Source organism: Raphanus sativus, chromosome 8 (genome assembly GCF_000801105.2).
Source record: "Raphanus sativus cultivar WK10039 chromosome 8, ASM80110v3, whole genome shotgun sequence".
NCBI lineage: Eukaryota > Viridiplantae > Streptophyta > Magnoliopsida > Brassicales > Brassicaceae > Raphanus > Raphanus sativus.
This window is the reverse complement of record NC_079518.1, coordinates 7,931,708-7,959,092: the sequence shown is the minus strand read 5'-3', so window position 1 is coordinate 7,959,092 and position 27,385 is coordinate 7,931,708. Positions and strand designations below refer to the sequence as shown.

The 27,385-nt window shown below is 33.9% G+C and overlaps 2 protein-coding genes and 1 pseudogene across 2 annotated transcripts; all 3 read left to right on the top strand.

Moving 5' to 3' along the window:
* The first annotated feature begins 14,940 nt into the window (after nt 1-14,940).
* Nucleotides 14,941-16,242, top strand: LOC130498592 (disease resistance protein RPS4B-like). The gene is made up of 2 exons (XM_056992069.1): nt 14,941-15,585; nt 15,665-16,242. The coding sequence occupies exons 1-2, from the start codon at nt 15,071-15,073 to the stop codon at nt 16,107-16,109; spliced, it is 960 nt and encodes a 319-aa protein (XP_056848049.1). The 5' UTR covers nt 14,941-15,070; the 3' UTR covers nt 16,110-16,242.
* Nucleotides 16,243-20,669: 4,427 nt separating this feature from the next.
* On the top strand, nt 20,670-23,712 carry LOC108822582 (disease resistance protein RPS4). Its single transcript, XM_018595696.2, has 4 exons — nt 20,670-21,468; nt 21,578-21,889; nt 21,979-22,899; nt 22,988-23,712. Exons 1-4 carry the CDS (start codon nt 20,683-20,685, stop codon nt 23,600-23,602), a joined length of 2,634 nt encoding a protein of 877 aa, XP_018451198.2. The 5' UTR covers nt 20,670-20,682; the 3' UTR covers nt 23,603-23,712.
* Nucleotides 23,713-23,774: 62 nt separating this feature from the next.
* LOC108819877 (disease resistance protein RPS4-like) lies at nt 23,775-26,423 on the top strand (annotated as a pseudogene).
* Nucleotides 26,424-27,385: the final 962 nt, after the last annotated feature.

Sequence of the window (27,385 nt, the reverse complement as noted above, 5' to 3'; positions counted from 1 at the left end):
AGTCAAAGGACACGTTATAATGTGTGTACACCATGCATTCTAGGTTTCAAAAAAAATATCTTCCACAAAACACAAATAAAACTATAGGCATTATCAATTCAGTATGTTTTATAAAGGATAAGACTTGACTTCATCCCTAGTTAAATTCACCACATATCTAATTACCAATCAAATAGCCACTTATATAGTTAATACAATATATATATATATATATATATTTTAAATCTGAAATAGTTGATGTCAAAAAAAAAATCTGAAATAGTTGAAAAAATACTGTCAATTTAATGATGTTAATGTCACTAACTAAACCCTAAATCCTAAATTATAAACCTTAAATTTTAAATCTAAACTCTAAACTCAAACAATATACCCTAAATCCTAAACCCTAAAACCAAACAATATGCCCTAAGTTCTAAACTCAAACCTATACCCTATACCAAATCCTAGAACCTAAACCAAAACCCTAAACACTAAATCTAAACCCTAAACTTAAACCCCAGATCATAAAACCAAATCTAATCTCTAAACCCAAACTTTAAACCTTAAAACAACAACATCAACATTGGGATTTAGGATCTAGAGTTTAAGTTTAGGGTTTGAGTTTAGGATTTACGGTTTGGATTTAGGATATAGAGTTTGGATTTATGGTTTACAATTTGGGGTTAGAATTTAAGGTATATGGTTTGAATTTAGGGTTAAGGATTTGGATTTAGGGTATAGGATTTGGGTTTAGGATTTAGAGTTTAGTTAGTGGTGTTAACGTCATTAAATTGGCTGTAATTTTTTCAATTATTTCAGAATTTGTTTTGAAAAAATAACATATTTTATTAATTATCTAGGTGATTATTTGATTAGTGATTAGATGTGTAGTGAATTTAAAAGTTTACCCAAATCTTTCTTTTTTTATAAATAAAATTATTAAAATATCGTTTACCAGAGTAACTGAGCGCCTGGAATAAATATATTGATTTAGTTAAGTAATTGATATGCTTGGATTGGTAACATGAGTTACTCTTGATTAAGTTTGAATTATGAATATAACTAAAAAAATATTACCATTCATGAGTTAGTTTTAAATTTTGAATTTGTGTTTGAGTTGTAATGTATTGTAGTTGAGCTACAATTTTGAGTTATTTCATTTATAAAACTAATAATTCAAATTAAAAACCAACATCAAAGAAAAATTCATGTATTAGAAGTTGAACTAGTGTTACGACCCTATGCATAGCATGGGTAAGGTTTTGCTTGCATTTAAATAATCCGTGCTTATAAATTTTTTCATTTTTTTCAAAAAAAAAGGATTAAACCCAGGTCTATTAAAGACACAGACCTAGCTCCCGGATAGAGGTACAGCCCATAGATAAACTCTTTCTTGGATATTTAAATGAGCCGAAAGCAATAGTCCATATCCGTGTGGCCGGTAGGGTTATAAAATTTTAACGTTCTGTTTTATCAAAACTAAACATTATTTTAGTCATGTTCCAGAGTTTAATAAAATGGGACCTATGACTAGAAGTGTTGCATTCAAACAATAATTAGAACTTATAAAGGGTTAAAAAAATTCTTATATTTTCTAATAGGGATAATAATTCTTATGGAGAATTAAATGTAGTTAAAAAATATAAAATTTATCCTATCAATTTTATTTTTATTTGTTTTATAAATAAGTTTTCTTTAAAATATAAATAATATTATTTTAGTATATTAAAACAGTTAGCTGAAAATAAATGATGAAATCCTTTAAAATTTTGTTGAAAGTATTTATTGAATTTTTACAGTGCCGTCCCTATTAATTTGGTGGCTTAAAGCACATTAACATAATGTGGCCTCATATTTTTACTATCAAATATATATAATTATATATTAGAATAATTCTTTTTTTGTAACTCAGTAGTAGAGCATATGTAATATTTAAAATACATATATTTTCAAGGATGAATCAAAATATTTAGCAAGATAATAATATTTTTATTTAAATTTAGAAGGAAAATTATAATTATGGCAGTTAAATTTAGTAATATAAAGCTATAAAATTTAAGCAGTAGTATAATAAAATAAGATTAAGAATTCATTTTAAAATAAATAGAACATATGATATATAAAATTATTTAAGGAATGAAAATAATCTAAGAGAGTCATATTGTTCTTTTTTGTCAACAAAAGTATCATATTATTAAGTAAGCAATATGTTATATGACAACTGAGAGAAAAAAAATAGGAAAAGGATACGTATGTTTTTTAAAGAGTACATAATAGGAGTTGAACTCTCTTATAGTCGTATGTCACAAGTATTATTAGCAAACAATCTGAAACTACTACACTAAAAGATCCCTAAACTGTGGCCTCTAAAACTCTTTATTTGATTGTGGCCTAAAGCATATGCTTCAAGAGCCTTATGCAAGGGACGGGCCTGAATTTTTAGTATCTAAGATACAGTAAAAAGATAAATGGCAAACTAAAAAAAAGTTAATATATATTAAGGATATATTGGTTGAATTTGCATTATATGATTCTTCTCCGTCGCTTTTGTTTGTTGCAGTCATCAACAACCTGGAACTTCAAGGATAAGTAAGAGAACATGCATAAGACGGTCAATTTTTTTGTTTTCCTTCTGGATAATATTATATAAAAGGGCCAAGCCCACCCGAATTACATCAAGGCCCAGACTTTACTGAGCCAAACCAAACATGAATAAGCTACAAACCGGGTCCAAAGCCCATCCCACAGCCCAAGGATGTGAAACCCTAATCTTCGCGGCTCACTGGCACACACGCCGCCGCACCAACCTGAACTCGAAACCGGCGCCACCTTCGTCGCTTGGAAGATCCTCTACCGGAAAGCATCGATCAATCTCATCCGGATCCCAAGCCGACAGGTTCACCACACCAACCACACCAACCACCATCTATGAGGATACCTGAATAAATCCGTCTACAATCGATCTATCACCACCGGCATTCACGGCCGTAACAGGAGAAGAATCAAAAGGCAGAGAGGTAAAGAAGCACAAACCCATAGAGAAAGAAAGAAAAACCTAAGAGAAACTAAAAATAAAAACCGAGCCAAAGAGAGCAGTAATAACGGATCTACCACCTCTCGGAAGCAGGAGCCGGCGATGACGGTGCTGATGGAGCCACCGTCTCCCGGAAACAAGGGCTGACGGTCGTAGAGCTTAGAGAGCCTCTACTCCCCGGAAAAAAACAGGACTCCAAGCCGACAACCTCTTCGATTTACCGCCGCTCACCCTCACCACGAAACCAGAGAAAGCAGAGATGCGACCGAGCAAGAAACCCTGCGAACCGAGCCCTTCCTAGCGCAAAACCCTAACCCAGAATCGCCAGTATATCGGTTGGAAGACGGTAGATATAAAGCCACGGCAAAACTACAGGATTAAAAACGACTATAAAGGGCCACCGACGCTGGCACGCGCGCGTACGCGCCACCAGACGTCGGAGCCACCGCTTCTCTCTCTCTTCTCTCTCTCTTCTCGACTCGAATTCAGTCCAACTTGTTTTTGCTTTTATAAGACGGTCAATTTGTATATAATAAAACTCATAAATAGATTTGTAAAATAGTTGAATATATTTGTAAATACTCAATTTGTATCTCCTAGATTATATTTAAAAAAATAATTTTGCCACATGTTTTTCTTCAATCATTTTCACAAAAATAATATGACATAGCTAGTAAAATTGATGACATAGCTTATAGATTAAAATGACATGGACAATTACATTTAATGTCAATTATATTTTTGGTAAACTTTTTAAAATATGATAATAACTCATATATTACAATTAGTGTCGATTTATATTTTGGAAATCATCATTAAAATAAATGTATTCAACTATGGCATTTTAAATTTTGAATTATCATTTAATTATATATTTTTAAATTATAAAATTTTCCAAAAACGTATACTATTTTTTTAGAAAATTAAAAAAAAAAAAATCGTAAAAATCATTAGTTTCTTATATATCCCCTAGACTATATTTGAGAAGTGATTTTGTCACATGTCTTCTCTAAAATTATTTTCACAAAAATAATATGACATAACTACTAAAATTGATGACATGACTTATAGATTAATATGACATGGACAATTACATTTAATGTCAATTTATATTTTTGGTAAATTTTTAGAATATAATAATAACTCATATATTACATTTATTGTCGATTTATATTTTATGGATCATCATTAACATAAATCTATTCAACTATGGCATTTAAAATTTCAAAATATCATTTAATTATATATTTTTAAATTATAAAATTTTCAAAAAATGTATACTTATTTTTTAGAAAATTAAAAAATTAAATAAAATCATTACTACAAATTTTATAAATATTGTTTAATTTTATTTTTTGACAATTATGAAATGTTTACATATTTATTTAATATATTTAATTAAAATAAATAGATAGAAAAATCTATCTAAGATTAGAATTTTAAATATATACATGCATATTCTTAAATATAATTTAAAATATACTTTATATTTATCTGTTAAAATATATTTTTTATATTAAAATATTGATTGAAAAAAAGAAAATTTACAATATTAATAAAAAAATTAAATATAATTTATATTTATCTGTTAAAACATATTTTTTTAATTGCACATGGTGTAGGAAGACACCTAGTATATAGTAGATTACTATATATTTACTGTTAATTTGTTACCTACGTTGCTAACAATGCTTTGAGTCTTTTTTCCTTTTGATGAATTAAGTTTTGAAATGGGAGTATATATACTTAAGGACCCATCTTCATCAACCTTTTAACCTGAACCATGCAAAGAAAAATAAAGAGCATTAAATTGAGAAGGTACAAATAAATACAGCATGAATACGCAAGTCATAAGCTTCAATGTCAAGCAAAAGAAAAATGACGAAGAAGAAAAGAGAGATCTTTTGAAAGATAATCATGGAATAACCTCACACTTGACAAAAAAAAAAAAACCTCACACAAGTATATACAAATAAGTTGATTGTTCTTCTAGTGATATTCTATTTTAGAGTGAAAAGTAGAATGATGAACAAAAACTAAATAAATTATTATATATATACTCTATAAATTAATATTCAATAAATTAATAAATATTATAAATTAATTTTAGCAAAAAAAAAGTATATACAAATAAGTTAAAATATAGGTAGTTAGTAAATGGTAGTTAATAAATGGTGATCGTGGATGTCAAGAAAGAATAACCGTTGGCGAGGTGGAGTGACTTTTTTTTGAAAAAAATCTGATAACTAATAAATTAAATGTCATATACTAATGACAACAGATATGAATTAGTTGTTAAGTAATGTATATTGGTGTACGCAATGGATAATACTAATATTGGAGCAAAAAAACTCTGAAACTGTTTTTTTTTTAACATTTGAATTTGATATCTAAAATTTAAAAATTTAAAATCTTTAAAGTATAGTCTTAGAAACTTACATATTGAAAGGTTCTTCAACCATTTTATAAGTGTTGCAATATTGTCCAAGAAAAAGTCTCAATAAAGGTGTTTCCATGAAAGCTGCAGATGTTCCACCTTTTTCAGGTCCATTTCTGAGAAATTCAGAGGCGAGAAACCTGATTCGATTGGCAATGTGATTTACGCTTTATTATATAAGGGATTAGCAATGTTTTGTTTTCATTCACGCTTACTTTCAAATTTTAAGATTTTTATTATCTTATTATACAAAATTTGATTCTTCAAAATTACTAATTAACATAATCGCGACATGTGTCAATAAATTTTTTAAGATTGCGACATGAGTCTAATTACCTCATAATTAAAAATATATATACTAATATATTACCAAAAGATATTTTTTTATTAAAAAGTAATAATAAATATTATCTAATAGTAATTTTCTATTTTAAAATCCTAAACAAAAGATATTGCAAATGATTATTTGCAAATAATTTTCCTTTTAATGTTGTGTAATGTGTTAAAATTTATAATCATATAAAATATATATACTAAGATAAAAATGAATTTTGAAATAAATTAATTTTGAAATTTATTTAATAGTAAAAATAAGAATTTAATAATATTCTTTTAAAAAATTTCCTTTAAAATCCTAACTAAAAAAATATTTGAAAAGTAATTTGTAAAAGACTATATTAAACTTGGTTCTTCAAAATTGTTAATTAACATGATTGTGACACATGTAATTTATATATTTAAAATTTTGATATGTATTGAACTATTTCATAATTAATAATAAATATACTAAGATAATAAAAACGATTTTTGATATTATTAAAGTATTTATAAATATAATTTTGATATTAAAAAAAATAAACGGGTTAGTTTTTCATTTGACCGAATTGTGTTAGATATTTGACTTTTCCTGGACGACTTCGTCTCTGGAAAAACAAAAAACTCAATATTTTATTAAAACGAGATGACTTCCTTGTAAGTCGTCTCAGGTAAGTTTTGCAATTGGAAATAATACCTAAATATTTATTTTCTCTCAAATGACTTATAAGTAAATCGTCCATTCAGAAGACTTATTTGAAAGTTGTCCAGGATAAGTAAAGTCGTCCAGATTTTATTGTGAAATTCTGGTCAAACCTTTTTATCTCAGACGACTTCCGTGTAAGTCGTCTGAGAAAAATTAAATATTTAAGTTTTATTTTCGAATTTAATTTAAACTAATTTGAGACGTCTTACAAAGAAATCATCTTGTTTTAATAAAATATTGAGTTTTTTGTTTTTCCAGAGAAGACTTACTAGTAAATCATTTTAGTAAATCGTCTGAAAGTTTTTTTTTAACAAACAAAACTTGACGATTTACAAGTAAGTCATCCCAGTTAAAGTCAATTTCAAAAATGACATGTCCGGAAATGTTTAGTAAACTTTCATTTTCACTTGAAGTCTGCGTCAATGTTTAGTAAACTTTCATTTTCTCTAAAACTATAAAGGTTTTTCAACATTTTCTTATTAATTCATGTATATTAATCAATATTGAGACTACTAAATGAAATTTATAACATAATTGGTGATATTTATGAGGTTACCAACATTCATGTTAATCAAAGTTTTATAGCTAATGTGTTTTTAACTCATACATTTTCTATGTTTACTAATGTGCTTTAGTTTTGATTTTTTTGCATGAAGAATGGTCGTTGAAAAATGGCTGTTGGGATTTTGTGGTTGATAATTCCAAAGGAGCGAGAATATTTTTTTTGAGTGAAGGTCCGACACATGCTTAACTTTATGTAATGGATCAAGAAGATTATAACCTGGATATGAGCACATAGTCTGTGAATAACCTACTCATTACCAGAAGCAATGATGTAACATATGGCTCCAGAAACCCCTCCTATCATGTTACAAACGATAGACAAGTTCAATACTTACTCGAGATAACCAAAACGCATGGAGTACGGCTTTGTGTATCAAGTCGTAACAAGATGAGAACGGTTTCAGAGGAAAGGGAAGAAGTTGACGAAGCTGATGAATGTTTTAAAGATGATGATCATGATGGAGAGGAGGATGATGGCGAGGAGGATGAAGTAGAGGAGGATCCATTTCACTCTGAAATTACGATGTACAAGATGGGTTTAAATAATATTAACCAAAGATCCATTTCAATCATGAAACAAAATCCATATACAAAATCCATTTCAAACATGAAATAAAATCGATAAAAACAAAACAAGCACACTATAAACACCGAAGCACATACAAGAAACAAAGCATATCTTACTTTCAGTTCTTATTCTTATGACTGTGTCTACTCAATCTCTTCTAAGAGGTTTTGGGAGAATATTTGGTACGTACCCCGGGTTCGTGCGTCTGTTTACTCGGAGAAGTAGTGTTTTGAAGATCATTAGATAATATCTCCTTTTTAGTGATACCAACATTTTTCTCCACAGCTTATATCTTCTCCGACATATGCTTGATCTCCTTAAGACACGTCTCCTTAAGGCACGTCCCAAACCTTTGCCTCAAGGCATCAGCTAGGTCCTTCAAGCTTCTTTCAATATCCTCTTTGGACATCCCACCAACTGCCGTAGTTACCTCTGAACCAGCCTCTGTAGGAACCTCTTCACTAGCCTTACGAACCTCTTCGCTAGCCTCTTCACGAACCTCTGTACGAACCTCTTTACGAGCTTTCTTTCGAGGTCTTGGACTGTCTTCCTTCGCCACAACTATCTCTTTCTTCGCTGGACTCACAACCGCCGGCTTTGTCGGCACACAAGTACCGGTGACTTCCCAGCAATTCATGGTCCACCTCCACGGTCTCTGATTGAACATAATTTTAATTATGTTCTCCTCGACCGGGTCCTCAACATCAGAGTCTCATTGTGGAAACATTTCACCAATGTCCTTCTCAACAAAATTGATCACCATAGTCTACAGTAAATAGAAGATATGAACTTAGATATTTGACGGATTAAAGAAAGATGGAAAGAAAAGACTTTTCAGAAGACTTATAATTAAATCGTCTGTAGTGTCTTCTAGCTGGACGACTTAGTAGAAGACTTATAATTAAGTCGTCCGAAAAGTATTCTCAGAAAAATAATTTAATGATTTGATTCAATCAATTTAATTCAACCAAATCATTTTTACTAATTTATTTTTTAGAGAAATTTTCCAACAACTCGCTATTATCCGTAGGTACCTCTTTTTCAGTCTTTTTCATCAAAAATAAAGTAAAAATGAATTTGAGTAGAAGATGCTCTAACACTAATTCATTTCTTACTCTATAATAAATTTTATTTCATAAATGAAGTAATTACTTTTTGTTTATTCATCATTCTATTATGAAGTAAAAGATGGAGTTTGATTAAATCATTTTTACTTCATATTCAGTTTTACTTTATTTTAGAGAGAAAATAAAGGGAGATGCTCTTAGCCCCAACGAACCGAGTATATGAAAATAAACCTGCAAGTATCCTACCCTCCTGCAAGTGTCGGCAAGATCTGGCTTTAAATTTGCTCTCTGGATTTTTTAAGTGAATTAAATTTCTCAAATTTTCCCGTCAGATCTGTCGCGAATGATATATAGATCTTGCCGACAAACACGTTGGGTCTTTGACATGTGGCTTTTAAATGCTCTAAAGCTTTCACAATTTGTATTTTTTGTGCATTTTTCAGCGAAGTGGATCAAGATCTAAGCAGAATGGTAAAAACTGGTGCGTTGGGATAGTGTTTTAGTTTCTAAAATATAATTAATTAAAAAATATTATTCCCTCAGTTTCTAAAAGATGGTTATTCTGAAAAAAAAATGTTTTTAAAAATAATTATTTTATGTTTTCTATGAAAAAATTACAAACTTTACAAAAATTAATTGGTTTTATTGAACTAATATTGGTCAGAAGTTGAAAATTGAAAACTACAGAAAATAATAAATTTATTATAGTGATTTAAAGTGTTTTTTTAATATATATGAAAACATTAAAAAGTCTATCTTTTAAAAACAGAAGAAGTTTTTATTTGTTTAGATTATGTATAGTAAGTATGATCGATATTTTAGTATTTATGCATTTCCAACTTAACTCTATTTTTCATTCTATAATATAATTTAGAACAAAAATATTTTAATGGTACCTTATTTTCCATTCTTTTATAATGTAAAAAATATGTTTACTCTATACAGTAAAAATTCTATAAATTAGTGTTGGGACTTTGATACTTTATTAATTTATAAAGTTACTAATTTACAAAAGGTTTCCTTTTATAAAATTTTCTATTTAAGATATATTTTTCCTAAAGTAAGATTTTTTTTGATTTTAATGTATATATTAATTCACATTTTGAAATTCTTCATTTTTATTAGTTTCATTATATTATTTTGTGTAAACAAGTTATGTTTCATAGAATTTAAATGTGTTTTAGATATATTTTATTAAATCTTATTAAAATGTATTAAATGTAAGAAAATATAAAGACAATTCAACTCATATAAAACTAACAATATAATGGTTGGTTTGTACCTATATAAAATGTATAGATATAAATTATTTATTTATAATTTTGAAGGGATCATACATTTACATAGGATTTTCTGAAAATTCGTTATTTTATTATTTTATGTTAATATTTGAATCGGCCTAATTTAAGACAAAATAAATTTATTAATTTATAATGTTTATTAATTTATTGAATTTTAATTTATAGAGTATATATATAATAATTGTTTAGTTTTTGTTCATCATTCATCATTCTACTTTTCGCTCTAAAATAGAATACTATTAGAAGAACAACCAACTCTACTACATATTAACGTATTCTATTTTAGAAAAAAATTAGAGTAAACTGTTAGCGTTGATCTCAAGGGATGAAATGAGAATAAAAGTTGTATATAATTTAGTCATTTTAATTTTTAGTTAATATTATAAAAAATACCATTTTGGTTTAAATATTTTAACTTAAATTTTATTTAAAGGATAATTTGTCAAAAACAACTCAAAAGATTAAATTTAAATGCAAATCTATATCGTAAATTATACATGTTGCAATTTGATTAAATGCCATATAATACTTTTTCAAAAATTATGTGATATTTTTCCTTTGATAAGTTAAGACTTAAGATATAAATTAGAGTCAATTAGCTCAAAATCTATAAAGAAGTGGGAAATTAGGAATATGCCTAGTACAGTAAAAATATGGTGGTGACTGTACATAAAGAGCATACAAAATTACATTTAAAGCCCTCTAATATAGTCCATGGGTTGAGTTTGTAGGTAGAGCTGGGAATTTGATTCTTTATCCGCGGGTCCTGCTCCGTTTGATCCGTTGCAGGGCGGGTGCGGATCAACAGATTTGAAAAATTTGCGGGGCGGGTGAGAATGCGGATCAAGCATATTTTATGCAGGGCGGGTGCGGGTCAATCGAATTTTAACTGCGGGTATCCGCCAATCCGCAAAATAAAAAAAAAAAATTTGAAAAATATGATTTTTTTATAAAAATATTTAATATTACGAATATATATAAAATTTTAGTTTAATTATATTATTTTTAAAATATTTTTTAAAAATATCAATAAAATATATTATTTTTTTAATATTTTCTAAAAAATATTAATAAAATATATAAAATTATTATTTTTATTATTTTTAATATTACCCGCGGGTCCCGCGGGTGACTCGCTTAAATGAGCGGGGCGGGTACGGGTCTTATTTTTCTTACTCGCGGGTCATACGGGTCAAAATTTTGAACCAAAAAAATAAGTCGATCCGCGGGTCGCGGGGCGGGTCGGGGCGGGTTGACCCGCGAACCCAGGCCTATTTGTAGGTGATTAGCTTTCACCAGTGTTGTTAAAACCGGACCGGTAAGCAAACCGGATTTTTTTTGGGTCATGGGTCAATGTGGTTCGACCGGGTTTGATCCGGTTCGATCCGGGTTTGATTAGACTAAACTAAATTTAATGATATTTTGAATATGTATATTCTTACAAAAATAAAAATCATATCAAATAAAATATTTCAATAACCATAATATTTAGAAACTTTTAAAAAGTAAAAAACTAAAAATGTAATAAAAGTAATAGAACAATGTAATAGTCCAAATCTCAAATCAATAGAAAAAACATATTTAAATTTTATTCTCCGGGTTTTTGTCACTCCAAACCTTCATCACCTTTACAAAAATTATAGACACATTAGTTAAAAATTTATACTATGAAATAAAATTAAAAATTATACCATGATTGAGTTCTTCAAAGCTAAGTTTTCAATTCTTAAAATCTTCGAAACAAAAACAATACCTTGAGAAGTAGATATCTTGTGAGTTGCAGTCTTGCATAGATGTCAAAGACTCAAGAGAAAAATATGAGACGGCTTTACCTTATTAATCTGAATCCTATTTTTATTTTAAAAAGGAAATTTTAATTGTTTTATTAATAAATTTTTGGTTTATACAAGAATCAGGGTTTATCCGGTTCATTGGATCGCCGGTTCACGAGTTTTTAACGATTCGATAGGGGTTTTTAACCGGTTCAATTATAGTTGGGTTTTGGCAGTAACCCAACCCGCATTTGTGTCCGGTTCGTGGTTAAACATGGTCCGACCGCCGGTTCGGTCCGGGTTTAATAACACTGGCTTTCACGTAAACTTAAAGATATCGTAAACATTTGGTAAATATTACGATTTCGAAAACTAAAAAAAAAAGTCATTTCTCTCTCATTGTCCTTATCTTCTTCTCCATCTTCCTCCTGTGTTCTTTTTATTTTTACAGAAATATAGTTTTTTTTTTTGCTAAAAGATTACAAAAATATAGTTCCGACTACATTGTGGGGACTTTGAATAATCTTTATTTTGTACATATTTTTAAGAGTGACTTCCTCACGACAAAAGAGTGATTGTTGTTAGTTGTTACACTTTCAGATCGAAACCTTTTATTTTGAAAACTTATGAAAAACAAAAAAATGTGTGTTTTTGTTGTTTGTTGATTGGATGCTGATTAGAACAGAAGAAGCCATCTACTAAACTTCATGCTGTTCATGGCGGAGGATATTTTTTCTGGTTATCTTTTTGGCGGACCAAGTGATGCTGAATCTCGAGAAAACAAAATTGTCTTTTTGGCTATTAAAATTGTTAGCCGTTTAACAATTGGTGTTTGTGCAATTATATTTTAGCTGGTTAATTATTGTAGCTCATATTAGTTATCTGGCTTTGTTTTATGCAAAGTGAACTAGTTTTATAATTCGTTTTTGAGATGAGTATTAGAAGTTACAGCTACTTCTATACCAAAAATCTATAATCTTGTAGTATAATAATTAACCAGCTAAAATAATTTATAAATGGTTAAATAATAGATTATATATCAATATTTATTTTTAAAATATTTTGCATTAAATTGGACGGATAACTTAATTGTTATACATAACTATATATTTGTTAACCGTCTAACAATGAATTTGAATGAATAATCTCAAAGATAAATTGTTATGTATAATTAAATATGTTGGATAAATATATTGTTATATTTTATTACATATGTTAGCCATACAATAATTAGTCTTAGAGTTTAATTCCAAAAAAATATAACTGTTTATTATATTTCTTGGTTACAAGAAATTATTGTAGCCGTCTAACCAAATTAACTTTACAACTTTTTTATTTATAATTAGTGTAAGTGAAATGATATCCGTCTATGAGTTGATTATGTCAACTAGACTTGGCATATACAATAATATCTGGCTACGATTTGTATTATCTCGAAAAGTATATAAATGTCTATCCAACAAGAGGAGTTATTATCCGTGAAAGAGAAAGTCTAGGAATCTGCCGATCCAGAGACCGCGGCGGAAAAGAGAGATATGCACTTCTGGCTTACCGGTTCACCAGTGGACTGTCATACAAAACTGATTCTGGAGACGGGCGGGAGACCTCCGCACGGTCCGGCAACAAAAAAAGGAGACCGTGAGGCTCCACCCAAACGAGATCTGAAATTATTTTCAATCCTAAATTCAAACTGAAATCATGTGAATATCTCTTCGATGATGCTTATTCTTCTACTTTCTCTTCACGCTTCTTCTTCCGTACGAGTTTCCTTATCAAAGCTTTAATGAAGATTTCAAATTGCTTTGAGATGATGTCTAGATAGTGAAACCCAGTTTAGTTGAAAGGAGAGATAAAAAATATAATATTATAATCTACTTTGTCACACTTGTAGATTACGTACAGAATTGGAAATCTATAAAAAGGTTTCGTTATTATAGATTTAACAAACAACTAGATTTTGATCCGCGCTTGAAAGCGCGGGTTTAATTTTGAAACTAAGTATATATTTTTAAAATGAATTAAGTATATATTTTTAAAATGAATTACTACGTAAGACAGTATATAAGTCTAATCGTATTTATGGGAAATCTAATTGTACGAAAAAATCAACATTAAACTAAATTTCACAATAACCCAGCAGATTCTATATTTTATAAACCGAAAAACTGAAACTGAACTGAAAACCAAATTTACCAGATTTTTTTAAATACAAATTATATACCTACAAATATTAGTTACATTTATTTCTAATTACATTTAGTTTGATACCGAACCGAACCAAAACCCAAAATAACCTAATAAATTATTTAACTTTTTTAGTGAAGAAATATATGTGGTTTATAGAAGAATTAAAGTATAAGTAATGTTTTCATATTTGGACCTAAGGTCTAACCAATAAACTTGTTGACTTTATATAATCCAAACTAATTTAAAATTTTCATGTGGCATTTTATTATCAGAGGTTGTACCAACTGATATGCTTCTATAAAATTTAGATCTAATAAAAATCTATTAATAAATATTGTTTTTATTTATTTTTGTTTAAGTTGATCATTGATTTGAAAACAGTGTATATAAATATTATCTGATATCTTTTAACTATGATTGTAGGTGATAATACGAACACAGTAGCTATGGTTGAATAAATATAAAACACAAACTTAGATTTGAAGTATTAATAGTCATAGAATAAAAAAATATAGAAAATATGGTTCATTATAAATGTGCTGTATAACTTAAAGTGTGACTGCCGTAGCTTTTTAATTTTATTATGAATACATAACAAAACAAAGAAAATGTAACTTCATTCGGTAACAAACAATAAAAAGAAAAGAAAGAATATTCACATCAAATTAAATTGAGAGAAATGGGTCCCACATATTTCATTTTATTTGTTGATATAGAATTGTTTGTTATAATTATATGTAGCACCATTAGTTAATTACTATAATGTTATTAATGAAAGAGTTCAACAACCTTGCATAAGTAGATTTTTTAGAATGTTTCTGTTTTAATAGTATAGATATCGGTTTATGATGTAATATAGGTGATAGGGGCAACAGTGTAATTGTAAACTAAAAATATGTGGGGAAAGGATTGAAATGTGTATATAGCTAAATATCATATAATTTTTGTGTAGGGAGTGCAAATACTCTATAAATTAATCACTTTGGGGGATCTTTTTAGAAGTTCCATTATCCACTGGCTGATGAGAGAACTTTTGCTCCACTCATCAACGGCCTTCTTTCTTCCACACATTCCTCAGCTTAAAGACCTTTATAAAAAAAATCTAAATCCACATGCTTTCAGTCTCTCGACACATCAATCATGGCTTCTATTTCCTCCAACCCCTCCTACTCCCCCTCCTCCTCCTCCTCCTCCTCCTCTTCAGTGCAGCAGCAGCAGCAGTATCAAGTGTTCATCAACTTTCGAGGGGAGGTGCGAAACGGTTTCGTCAGCCATCTCTATAAAGCGTTGTTAAGAAATGGGATCTACGTCTTTAGGGATGAAGACGAAAACAGAGGTAAACATCTGAACACTCTTTTCTCGAGAATCGAGGAGTCAAAGATCGCGCTGGCCATCTTCTCGAGCTTGTATGCGGAATCAGAGTGGTGCTTGGACGAGCTGGTGAAGATCAAGGAGTGCGTCGACTCAGGCAAACTTGTTGTCATCCCTATCTTCTACAAGGTGAATACTAGCGATGTTACCAAACAAGAGGGAGTTTTCGGTGCGAGGTTTAAGGATTTGGTGACTAGGACTAGTAATATTGAAAAGTTATTCAATTGGAAAAAAGCTTTAGAGGATGTTCCACAGATAACAGGCATTAAGTTAGGCGAGATGAGGTACGTAATCTTGAAATAGCCAACTGACGTCACGTAACTTCTTCTGATGGGTTTGTCTGTTTGTTTTTTTTGTTTGCAGCGATGAAGCTGAATCCGTAGAGAAAATTGTACAAGAAGTCATTAAAGAGCTTTCGATGGATGTGGCTAAGGAAATCCCCGTTGCAGGAGACGAAGAAGAAACGCATGAAGCTCCCATTACCTCCGGAGACGACGACTACGACGAAGAAATGCCCGAAGCTCCACTGTTTGACATGGACGCACGTCTTGAGCAATTGGTAGAGATGTTAAATTTCGAGTGCAAGAGTACACGTACGATTGGTGTTGTTGGGATGCCTGGTATCGGTAAGACCACCCTGGCGGATAAGCTGTACGAAGAGTGTGAAGGGAAATTCCGACGCTGTGTTTTTCTTCGTGATGTCCGTGGAATGTGGAGAGGCAACACCATGGATCTGTTGGAGCAAATGAGATGCGAGAATAAAGGAGATGATAGAGTTGAAGTTGGTCGTTATCGTTTTGGTGTTTAGTCATTATCTTTTCGAGTCTTTAGGCTCAAGTATTGTTAGGAGTTATCTTGGTTTTCTATGCTTAAGTTTCGGAGTTATCTATTGACGTTTGTAGGCTATATAATGCCATATGTTTTCAATGAATGAATTAAGTTTTACAGAGCAAGAAACAGAGCCTTATAGTTTACAAAGTGGTATCAGAGCTTTCTTGATCAAAGAATCAAAGTCGAAGAGATGGGAGACGATAAGATGAAACTACCACAGTTCGATGGTCATTGGGATCACTGGAGCGAAGTAATGGAGAATTTCTTCCGAAGCAAGGGGTTATGGAGTGCGATTGAAACAGGCTTCGAAGAACCAACGGACGTGACAACGTTGACGGCCGAGGAGAAAGAGCAACTTGACAGCGCTAAGACAGATGATCACAAGGTGAAACATTACCTTTATCAATCCATTGATAGGGTAACGTTTGAACAGATCTTGGATAGGAGAACGTCCAAGATCATCTGGGAATCGATGAAAAAGAAGTTTGGAGGAAACGACCGTGTGAAGAGGTCGTTGTTGCAGAAACTCAGAAGAGATTTTGAGTTACTTGAGATGAAAGATTCTGAGAAGGTGGAAGAGTATTTCACAAGAGTCCTGGCAATTACGAATCAGATGAGGAGTAATGGAGAGGAGATGCCAGACTTGAAGGTGGTAGAGAAAATACTCAGAACCCTAAGTGAGAAGTTTATGTACGTGGTGGTTTCCATAGAAGAGTCTAAGGAGATCGAGAACATCACACTGGAAGAACTACAGAGTTCTTTAGTGGTTCATGAACAGAAGTTCAGAAAACCAGAGAAGGAAGAAGATAAGCTGTTGAGTGTGACTCAAGGAAGAGGAATGGGAAACAGCAGAGGAAGAGGTTTCAATGGAAGAGGCAGAGGTAGAGGACGAGGCCGAGGCTTCACAAACAGAAGCACTGTGGAATGCTACAAGTGCCATAAACTTGGACACTTTCAATATGAGTGCCCAAAGTGGGAGGAAGAAGCAAACTATGCTGAGGATAATGAAGATATGCTACTAATGGCATATATAGAAGTAGATGAGGACGACGATGGAGTTGATACTGATCTGGTGTTGATGGCTCAACCAGGAGCAAAAGAGATCACAAAGAAGACGACATGGTTCCTTGACTCAGGGTGCTCAAATCACATGAGTGGAAGTAGAGAGTTGTTCTCAACAGTGGATGAGAAGTTTAGACACTCAGTCAAACTTGGAAACAACAAGAAGATGGAGGTTGTTGGAAAAGGAAGTGTGAAGATTGTGCTCAGGAACACAACCTATACAATCAGAGATGTTTTCTACATTCCGGAACTCAAAAATAACCTACTAAGTCTGGGACAGCTGCAAGAGAAGAACATCTCCATCGTCATCCAAAAGGGAACCTGCAAAATTTATCATGATGAAAGAGGTCTACTGGTTGAAAGCAAGATGAGTACAAACAGGCTATTCACTTTGATAGACCAGACAGGAGATGCAGAGAGATCAAAGCAGCATTGTTTTCAAACAGAAGCAGAAGATATGCCAAAGCTGTGGCATGAACGGTACGGTCATCTTAGCCATCGAGGGATGAAAACATTGCAGAGCAAAGACATGGTGCGGGGACTCCCTACATTCGGTACGCAGAGCTTCACATGCTCTGACTGCTTAGTGGGAAAGCAACCAAGGAATGCAATTCCTAAGAAAAGTACATGGAGAGCTAAAGAGATACTTGAGTTGCTTCATTCTGATATTTGTGGACCTATTAGCCCAACGTCTCCTAGTGGAAAGAAATACATTCTCTGTTTCATTGATGACTACAGTCGGAAAGCATGGGCATATTTTCTGAGTGAAAAATCAGAAGCATTTACTCAGTTCAAGATATTCAAGAAGAAGGTGGAAACAGAAACTGGTAGAAGCATCAAGTGCCTGCGCACTGATAGAGGAGGAGAGTACACATCAAGGGAATTCACAGACTTCTGCGATAAAGAAGGCATTAGGAGACAACTGACTGCAGCATATACTCCACAGCAGAATGGTATTGCAGAGAGGAAGAATCGAACAGTGATGAATATGGTGAGGTCATTGCTCTCAGCAAAGAAAGTACCGAAGTTCTTCTGGTCTGAAGCTGCAAACTGGACATACTATGTTCTAAACCGATGCCCTACAACTGCAGTAAAGAACATCACACCCCAAGAAGCGTGGAATGGAGTCAAACCAAGTGTAGAACACTTTCGTGTATGGGGAAGCATTGGTCATGTCCATATTCCAGATGTAAAACGCAGCAAACTTGATGATAAGAGCATGGCATGTGTGCTAGTCGGTTTCTCTGAAGAATCAAAGGCATATAGGCTCTACAACCCAACGATGAAGAAGATAATAGTGAGCAGGGATGTGATATTTGAGGAAAATAAAGGATGGAACTGGGAAGGAGAAAAGGATCATCAGCCTGAGTCCACTCTTACTTGGAACGATGATGATGTATATTGGGAAGAAAGTGAGGAAGAAAACAGTGATGATGAAGCCCCAGTACCTGCAACAGAGGCTAACATCGAACCAGAACAACCTGCACCAGAACCTGTAGGAGCAGTAGAAGAGCCACACCACGAGCAGGGTGTCCAAACTAGGGAGGGACGAGTCACTAGACGACCTCGTTACTTGAGTGATTACGTCACTGAGGGAGCAGACATGGACGATGAGGATGAGTTGCACATGGCTAACATGGTAGAATTCAACTCTACAGATCCAACTAGCTTTGAAGAAGCAGAGAAAAGCTTAAAGTGGAGAGAAGCTATGGATGTAGAGATGGACTCAATCGTGAAGAATCAAACTTGGAAGCTATCAAGTTTACCAGAGAATGCAAAGTGCATTGGTGTGAAGTGGCTATACAAAACCAAGCTTAATGAGAATGGAGAAGTGAGCAAGTACAAAGCGAGGTTGGTGGCTAAAGGATACACGCAAGAACATGGAATAGACTACACAGAGGTGTATGCTCCAGTCGCTAGAATGGATACCATCAGAACTATTCTTGCAACTGCGACACAAAGAGCTTGGGAGGTGCATCAACTAGACGTAAAGTCTGCGTTTCTTCACGGAATTCTTGCAGAAGAAGTTTATGTACAGCAACCTAAGGGATACGAAGTAGCAGGACATGAGGACAAGGTGTACAAACTGCACAAGGCATTGTATGGTTTGAAACAGGCACCAAGGGCTTGGTTCAGCCGTATTGAAGAATACTTTGAGAAGGATGGATTCACGAAGTCGAAGAATGAAGAAACTCTGTTTCTAAAAACAGAACATGGTGATACATTGATTGTGAGTGTATATGTAGATGACCTCATCTATACAGGAAATAATCTCAAGATGATGGAAGAGTTCAAGAAGTCAATGCAAAGGGAGTTTGATATGACTGATCTAGGCAAGATGAGATATTTTTTGGGCTTAGAGGTGTTGCAGACGACATATGGAATACATGTCTGTCAAGCAAAATATGCTCTTGAAATTCTGAGACGTTTTGAAATGGAGAATTGCAACTCAGTCAGAAATCCAATGGTTCCTGGAAGTAAGATTGATATGGATGAAGGAGGAGTACGAGTTGATGAGACTTTCTACAAGCAGATCATTGGAAGCCTTATGTACATTACTAACACTCGACCAGACCTGCAATTCTCAGTAAGTCTGTTGAGTCGTTTTATGTCAAAACCGACACAGCTTCATGTTCAAGCAGCGAAGAGAGTCTTAAGATATATAAGAGGAACCATAGACTTCGGAATCTGGTACAGGCGAGGAGGAAGTGGTGAGCTACAGGTCTATACTGACAGTGACTTTGCAGGGGATGTTGAAAGTCGAAAGAGTACTACAGGATATGTTTTTCTTATGGATGGAGCAGCAGTTGCTTGGCTTTCCAAGAAGCAACCAATCGTTACTCTATCAACTACTGAAGCTGAGTACGTTGCAGCATCAGTTTGTGCATGTCAGGCAGTGTGGTTTAAGAGAGTATTGGAGGAGTTGGGACATCTGGTGAGAGGGGGCACGGTCATATGGTGTGACAATACTTCAACAATCAAGCTGTCTAAGAATCCAGTATTTCATGGGAGGTGTAAGCACATTGGAGTACGCTTTCATTTCTTGAGAGAACTGGTTAACAATGGAGAGATATGCTTGGAACATTGTGACACTCAAGAACAGGTAGCAGACATCCTAACGAAGCCGTTACGACGAGAAGTGTTTGAAGATTTGAGAGACAAGCTTGGAATTTGCTCTGCAACGAGTAAGCTAAGTCTTGAGGACCAAGCTTAGTTTAGGGAGGGTTTGTTGGAGCAAATGAGATGCGAGAATAAAGGAGATGATAGAGTTGAAGTTGGTCGTTATCGTTTTGGTGTTTAGTCATTATCTTTTCGAGTCTTTAGGCTCAAGTATTGTTAGGAGTTATCTTGGTTTTCTATGCTTAAGTTTCGGAGTTATCTATTGACGTTTGTAGGCTATATAATGCCATATGTTTTCAATGAATGAATTAAGTTTTACAGAGCAAGAAACAGAGCCTTATAGTTTACAGGATCAACGAAATATTTTCATGAATGAGCTGTTGAGAGATGATAATCTGAATCAAGACGTCGCTGACCTCTCGCCTGAAGCAGTCAAGGCAGCCCTACTCAGTAAGAAGTCTCTTGTTGTCCTTGATAATGTAAGTGAGAAGAAACAGCTAGATGTCCTCCTCGAAGACCGTGACTGGGTTGCGAGTGGTAGTAGAATCGTTATCACAACTAGTGACAAGTCGGTGATCGAGGGGATAGTTGATGACACCTACGAGGTTCCGAGACTGAGTGGCAGAGACAGCTTTCAGTACTTCAACTATTTTGCCTTTGGTAGTAAGGACTATACTCCGGAGGGTAACTTCATGAAGCTTTCTAGACAGTTTGTGGATTATGCCAACGGCAACCCATTCGCTCTCAATAGATTGGGTGTTGATCTTCATGGAAAAAACGAGGCTCACTGGAGAGAAAAACTTCGCGACCTGGAAGAAAATCCCCATAAGGCCATACAAGATTTCTTGAAGATAAGCTATGATGGACTAGAGAAGCTTCAAAAAGATGTATTTCTCGATATCGCTTGTTTCTTTAGATCAGGGGATGAGTCCCACGTGAAATGTTTAGTGGAGGAGTCTTGTGACACTGAGTCCAATATTGCTGGTGTGAGTGGGATAAAGGATCTTGCCGGTAAATTTTTTATTAACATTTCTGGCGGACGAGTGGAGATGCATGATATACTGTATACATTTGGCAAGGAACTTGGTTCGAAAGGTTCACGTAGGCTGTGGAAGAACGTTAAAGACATTATTGATGCGCTGAATAACAAAACGGTAAGATAAACCTTCGACCTGTTAATATCCAAAGTGTAGCAAAATCTGATGTTCACTTAGCACTCGACTGTTCAATAACATATTGTCTTTTAACTTGTTAATAAAGCAGGGAGCAGACAGTGTAAGAGGTATTTTTCTCGACACGTCTAAACTGAAGGCACATGCTTTACATCGATGTAGCTTCAGCCGAATGCCTAATCTTAGGTATCTCAAAATTTATAATTCTTGTTGCCATCGAGAATGCGAAGCTGACCGCAAACTAAACTGCCCTGACGGACTTGAATTACCGTTGGATAAATTAAGATATTACTATTGGCTTAAATTCCCTTTGAGGAAACTTCCAGAAGACTTCAACCCCAAGAATCTCACCGACCTTAACCTGCCTTACAGCGAGATTGAAGAGCTGTGGGAGGGTCTTAAGGTGCGTCTCTGATTCAGTTAGGTTTCACCTATGGTTTCATCAGCTTACTCGATAAAAGTTGCTTAGATTTTGCTTCCTCTTGATTGCAGGATACACCAAAGCTAAGATGGGTTGATCTTAGCCACTCAAGAAAGTTATACAAGCTGTCAGGGTTACAAAATGCCGAGAGACTCAAAAAGTTGAATCTTGAAGGGTGCACGAGTTTGGAGGAATTGCCCCAGGAGCTGAAACGTATGCAACGTCTTATTTTCCTCAACATGAGAGGATGCACGAGTCTCCGGGTTCTTCCACCTATGAATCTCATCTCTCTGGAAATTCTCATCCTCACCAACTGCTCAAGTCTTAAGGAATTCCGGGTGATTTCGGATAATCTTGAAACTCTAAACTTAGATGGAACTAACATAAGTCAACTTCCTGAAAGCATGGTGAAGCTCCAGAGACTGATTGTATTGAACTTGAAAAAATGCAAAGAGTTGGTGGCAGTTCCAGAAAGCCTGGGGAAGTTGAAAGCTCTGCAAGAACTGGTGCTATCTGGTTGTTCAAACCTCAAGACTTTTCCAATCCGCATTGAGAACATGAAAAGCTTGCAGATATTGTTGCTCGATGGGACAGAGTTCAGTGCCTTAAAAGTGGAAGACTTACCTGAACTAAGACGTGGTATGAACGGCCTATCCTCAGTACAGCGTCTATACTTGAGCGGGAACGATGTGATCACCAATCTGCATACTGGCATCAGTCAACTAAATCATCTGAAATTGCTTGACCTGAAGGGCTGCAAGAATCTCACATCCATTCCATTACTTCCGCCAAATCTAGAGATTCTAGATGCATATGGCTGCGAGAAACTGAGAACAGTCGCGTCCCCCATGGCCCAGATTAAGCGTGTGGAGAAGGTTCACTCTAAATTCATTTTCATCAACTGCAACAGTCTTGAACAAGCGGCAAAGAATAGCATCACATCATACGCACAAAAGAAAAGCCAGCTGGATGAGCTTAGATCCTATAAAGAGGTCTCATTCCTAACTTTTTTTTAATCGGATCTCTTTAACAGTTAATGATTATTTTTTATTTTTTTTGGTTTATGTGTTACTTTTGCAGGGACATGCTTCAGAAGCTTTATTCGTTACTTCCTTTCCAGGGAGCGAAGTACCTTCATGGTTTAGCCATCGCACAGTCGGACGCTCATTAGAGCTGACTCCGCCACATTGGTGTGACAACAATCTTTCGACAATAGCTCTGTGCGCTGTTGTTTCATTCCCGAAAACTGAAGATGAAACCAAACGTTTCTCAATAAAGTGCACTTGTGAGTTCAAAAACAAACTTGGGACATGTACACGTTTCAGCTGCATTCTTGGTGGAGGCTGGAGTGAACCGCGCAAGATCGATTCAGAGCATGTGTTTATCGGTTACGCATGTTGCTCCCACGTTAAAAATCATGTACAAGGTTCGCGAGAACATCAGAGATGCGTTCCTACGGACGCGTCAATCGAATTCGAGGTGATAGGTGGTGCAGGTGCAGGTGAGATTGTTAATTGTGGTTTGAGTTTCGTGTACGAGGAACCAAACCATGTCGTTGTTGAAGACCGTAATGGAACTTCTTCAGTTGGAAAGAGTATACGGTACTCTGCTTCTCGGTTTTGGTTCATTGTTTTGACGTTTTTGTGTGTTTTATGCATTTCGGGTTTTAGGTTTGCTAGAAATTTTTTTCACTAAATAATTGTATATTCTGGGTCATCACTAAATTTACTGTTTTGTATATGTAAAGTATAAACTTTCTATAGTGAAATTTGTGACTTGATTCACACCAGGTAACAATCTTCTTAGTTACCTGCTTCACCATTGCTTCGGTTGATCAGTTCCTACATCGTTTCTGCTTTCATCGACAATGGGCTTTGACACTTTGTAGTCTTGTGTACTTCCTTTGTTTGTGTTAAATATAACTAAGTTCTTCGCAAGCTGGCACAAAGTCCCAATAAGACTATACAAAATATCTTGCAGATAAGTAACGATGGACTCGGTCAGCTTCAAAAGGATGTGTTTCTTGACGTCGCTTGTTTCTTTAGATCAGGGGATGAGTATTACGTGAGGTGTTTGGTGGAGTCTGATCTAAAGGATCTTTCCAGTAAATTTTTGATAAACATTTCTGGTGGACGAGTGGAGATGCATGATTTGCTGTATACGTTTGGCAAGGAACTTGGTTCACAAGGGTCGCGTAGGCTCTGGAACCATAAAGGTGTTGTTGGTGCGTTGAAGAAAAGATCTGTAAGATAAAAACCTTTGTTAATAGAGTGTAGCAAAATTCGATGTTCTCTTTTATTTTTAGCTTTCTAACCTATTGTCTTATAAATGGCTAAGCAGGGAGCAGGCAGTGTGAGGGGTATTTTCCTTGACATGTCTGAACTGAAGGAGAAACTTCCTTTGGAAAAATGTACTTTCGCTGAGATGCGGAATCTTAGGTACCTCAAATTCTATAGTTCTCGTTGTCATAGAGAATGCGAAGCTGACTGCAAACTGAACTTTCCCGAGGGACTTGATTTTCCATTGGAAGAAATAAGATATTTCTTCTGGCTGAAATTCCCTTTGGAGAAACTTCCAAAAGACTTCAACCCCAGGAATCTTACCGACCTTAACCTGCCTTTCAGCGAGATTGAAGAGGTCTGGGAGGGTGTTAAGGTGCGTCTCTGTTTCAAGTTCACATTAGCTTACTAGATTAGAGTTGCTTAGTTTTTTTTTTTTATGACTGTTGATTTACAGGATACACCGAAGTTAAGGTGGGTTGATCTTAGCCACGCAAGCAAGTTAAGCAATCTGACAGGGTTGCTAAATGCTGAAAGCCTCCAGAGACTGAATCTTGAAGGCTGCACGAGTTTGGAGGAGTTGCCTCGTGAGATGAATCGTATGAAACGTCTTGTTTTCCTCAACATGAGAGGATGCACGAGTCTCAGGGTTCTCCCAAATATCAATCTCACCTCTATGAAAATTCTCATCCTCACCAACTGCTCAAGCCTTCAAACATTCCGGGTGGTTTCAGATAATCTAGAGACCCTACACTTAGATGGAACTGCCATTAGTCAACTTCCTACAACCATGTGGAAGCTCCAGAGACTGATTGTATTGAACTTGAAAGACTGCAAAGAGTTGGTGGCAGTTCCAGAATGCCTGGGGAAGCTGAAAGCTCTGCAAGAACTGGTGCTATCTGGTTGTTTAAACCTCAAGACTTTTCCAGTTCCTATTGTATACATGAAATGCTTGCAGATATTGTTGCTTGACGGGACATCAATTACAGACATGCCACATATATTGCAGTTGAATAAGTCACAAGTGGAAGACTTACGTGAACTAAGACGTGGCGTGAACGGCATATCCTCATTGCAGCGTCTATGCTTAAGCAGGAATGATATGATCACCAAACTGCAAGATGACATCAGTCTACTATGTCATCTGAAACTGCTTGACCTCAAGTTCTGCACGAATCTCATTTCAATACCACTGCTTCCACCAAATCTGGAGATCTTAGATGCACATGGCTGCGAGAAATTGAAAACAGTTGCAACGCCTTTGGCCATTCTTAAGCATATGGAAAAGGTTCAATCTAAATTCATTTTCACAAACTGCAACAGTCTTGAACAAGCTGCAAAAAATAGCATCACAACGTATGCTCAAAAGAAAAGCCAGCTAGATGCACGTAGATGCTATAAAGAGGTCTCACTCCTCACATTTATTTATCTAATTGTATCTCTTTAATAGTTTATGATTTGTTTTGGTTTCTGTGTTACTTTTTTCAGGGACATGCTTCAGAAGCTTTATTCATTACTTCCTTTCCAGGAAGCGAAAGTACCTTCATGGTTTGACCATGGCATGATTGGATCAACGTTAAAGCTGAAGTTTCCACCACATTGGTGTGACAACAGACTTTCAACAATAGTTCTATGCGCTGTTGTTGCATTCCAAGATGAGATCAACAGTTTTTCAATAGAATGCACTTGTGAGTTCACAAACGAACTTGGAACATGTACACGTTTCAGTTGCATTCTTGGTGGAGGTTGGATTGAACCGCGCAAGATTGATTCAGACCATGTGTTTATCGGTTACACCAGTTGCTCCCACATAACAAATCATGTAGAAGGTTCGCCAGAACATCAGAAATGTGTTCCTACGGACGCTTCAATCGAATTCAAAGTGATAGATGGAGCAGGTGAGATTGTGAATTGTGGTCTAAGTTTGGTGTACGAGGAACCAAACCATGTCGTTATCGAAGGAGAATGTAGTGGAACTTCTTCAGGAAGAGCTTTATCAGTTGTCGAGAGTACAATGAGCTCTGCTACTTGGTTTCTGTCCGTTGTTTTGAGGTATCTGTGGCTAGGCGTTTTGTTCTTTTCGGTTTTTATTGGGTTTGCTAGATTTTATTTTCACTAGATGTATTTTGTTGGGTCACCACTAAATGACTAGGTTCCTTTTTTTTGAAACTAAGTGAATAGTTTCTGTTTTGTATATGTAACATAAAAAATTAAATTGAGAAATTATTTAATTTTAATTTACAACATATTTAAACTTTTACTAATATTACAAAGTAAAAAAAATATTATAAAGTAACTATTTAAATTAATAATAATTAGTTTAAATTTATAAAATATGGATTCGTAAAACACTAAAATGTGTATGTCATACGTATTACTTTGGTCTAATGATTAAGATGCTTTTACTTTTTTTTCAAGATTCAGAATTTGAGCTTTAGAAATATTTTTTTTAATAAAATTTATCTCAAACGACATCGTTTCAATAACTAACATTTTTGATGTTATTTTTTGTTTTATTCCAAAAATTGAATAATTGGAATTGTGTTTTGAAAACTTTCATAATAGATAGCTAATTTATGGAATTCTATGGAATGATCCATTTCAAATGATTTTATTCCAGAAAATGTCATTTCAGTTGCAGTCACTATCTTTTTTTTTGCAGTCATTATCTTTAACATCTATTCTATTAAAACAGAAGTACAAAATAATATTTACCTAATTTTAAGTATATTTTTACAGATTTTTATTTATTTTTCGACTAATTTTAACATGTTCATTTATTGTTTTCATTTAAGTGTTTTACTACATATTTTATCTTCTTTTTCACTCTTCCAAACTACCTCATTAATTATATTTATCGTAATAATTTAATGACATTTATTTTACGTATTAACCATAATAATAATTTCACGTGTTATAAGAAATTGTTCCATTAGTGATAATAATTCAAACCAGTTAACAAAATTATTATTTATTTATTTACATAATCAGTTAGGTATGGACATTCAAAAATATGTTACAAATCGATTTTGCGAGTATCGGATTTTTGAATTTAAAATTAGACTATATTCAGGTATTAAAATATTTTGGACAATGTTCGATTTGAATTATTCTCGGTTTAGATAAATTTGTATGAATCTAAAAAAATATAAATAACCTATATGTTTAAAAGTTTCACTAAACAATTTATAAAAATGTC

Coding starts and splice junctions, on each gene's coding strand:
- LOC108822582 (XM_018595696.2), top strand. CDS start 20,683: ATGAATGAGCTGTTGAGAGATGATAATCTGAATCAAGACGTCGCTGAC. Junction 21,469..21,577: donor ATGCGCTGAATAACAAAACG/GTAAGATAAACC, acceptor TTAATAAAGCAG/GGAGCAGACAGTGTAAGAGG. Junction 21,890..21,978: donor AGCTGTGGGAGGGTCTTAAG/GTGCGTCTCTGA, acceptor TCTTGATTGCAG/GATACACCAAAGCTAAGATG.
- LOC130498592 (XM_056992069.1), top strand. CDS start 15,071: ATGGCTTCTATTTCCTCCAACCCCTCCTACTCCCCCTCCTCCTCCTCC. Junction 15,586..15,664: donor ATTAAGTTAGGCGAGATGAG/GTACGTAATCTT, acceptor TTTTGTTTGCAG/CGATGAAGCTGAATCCGTAG.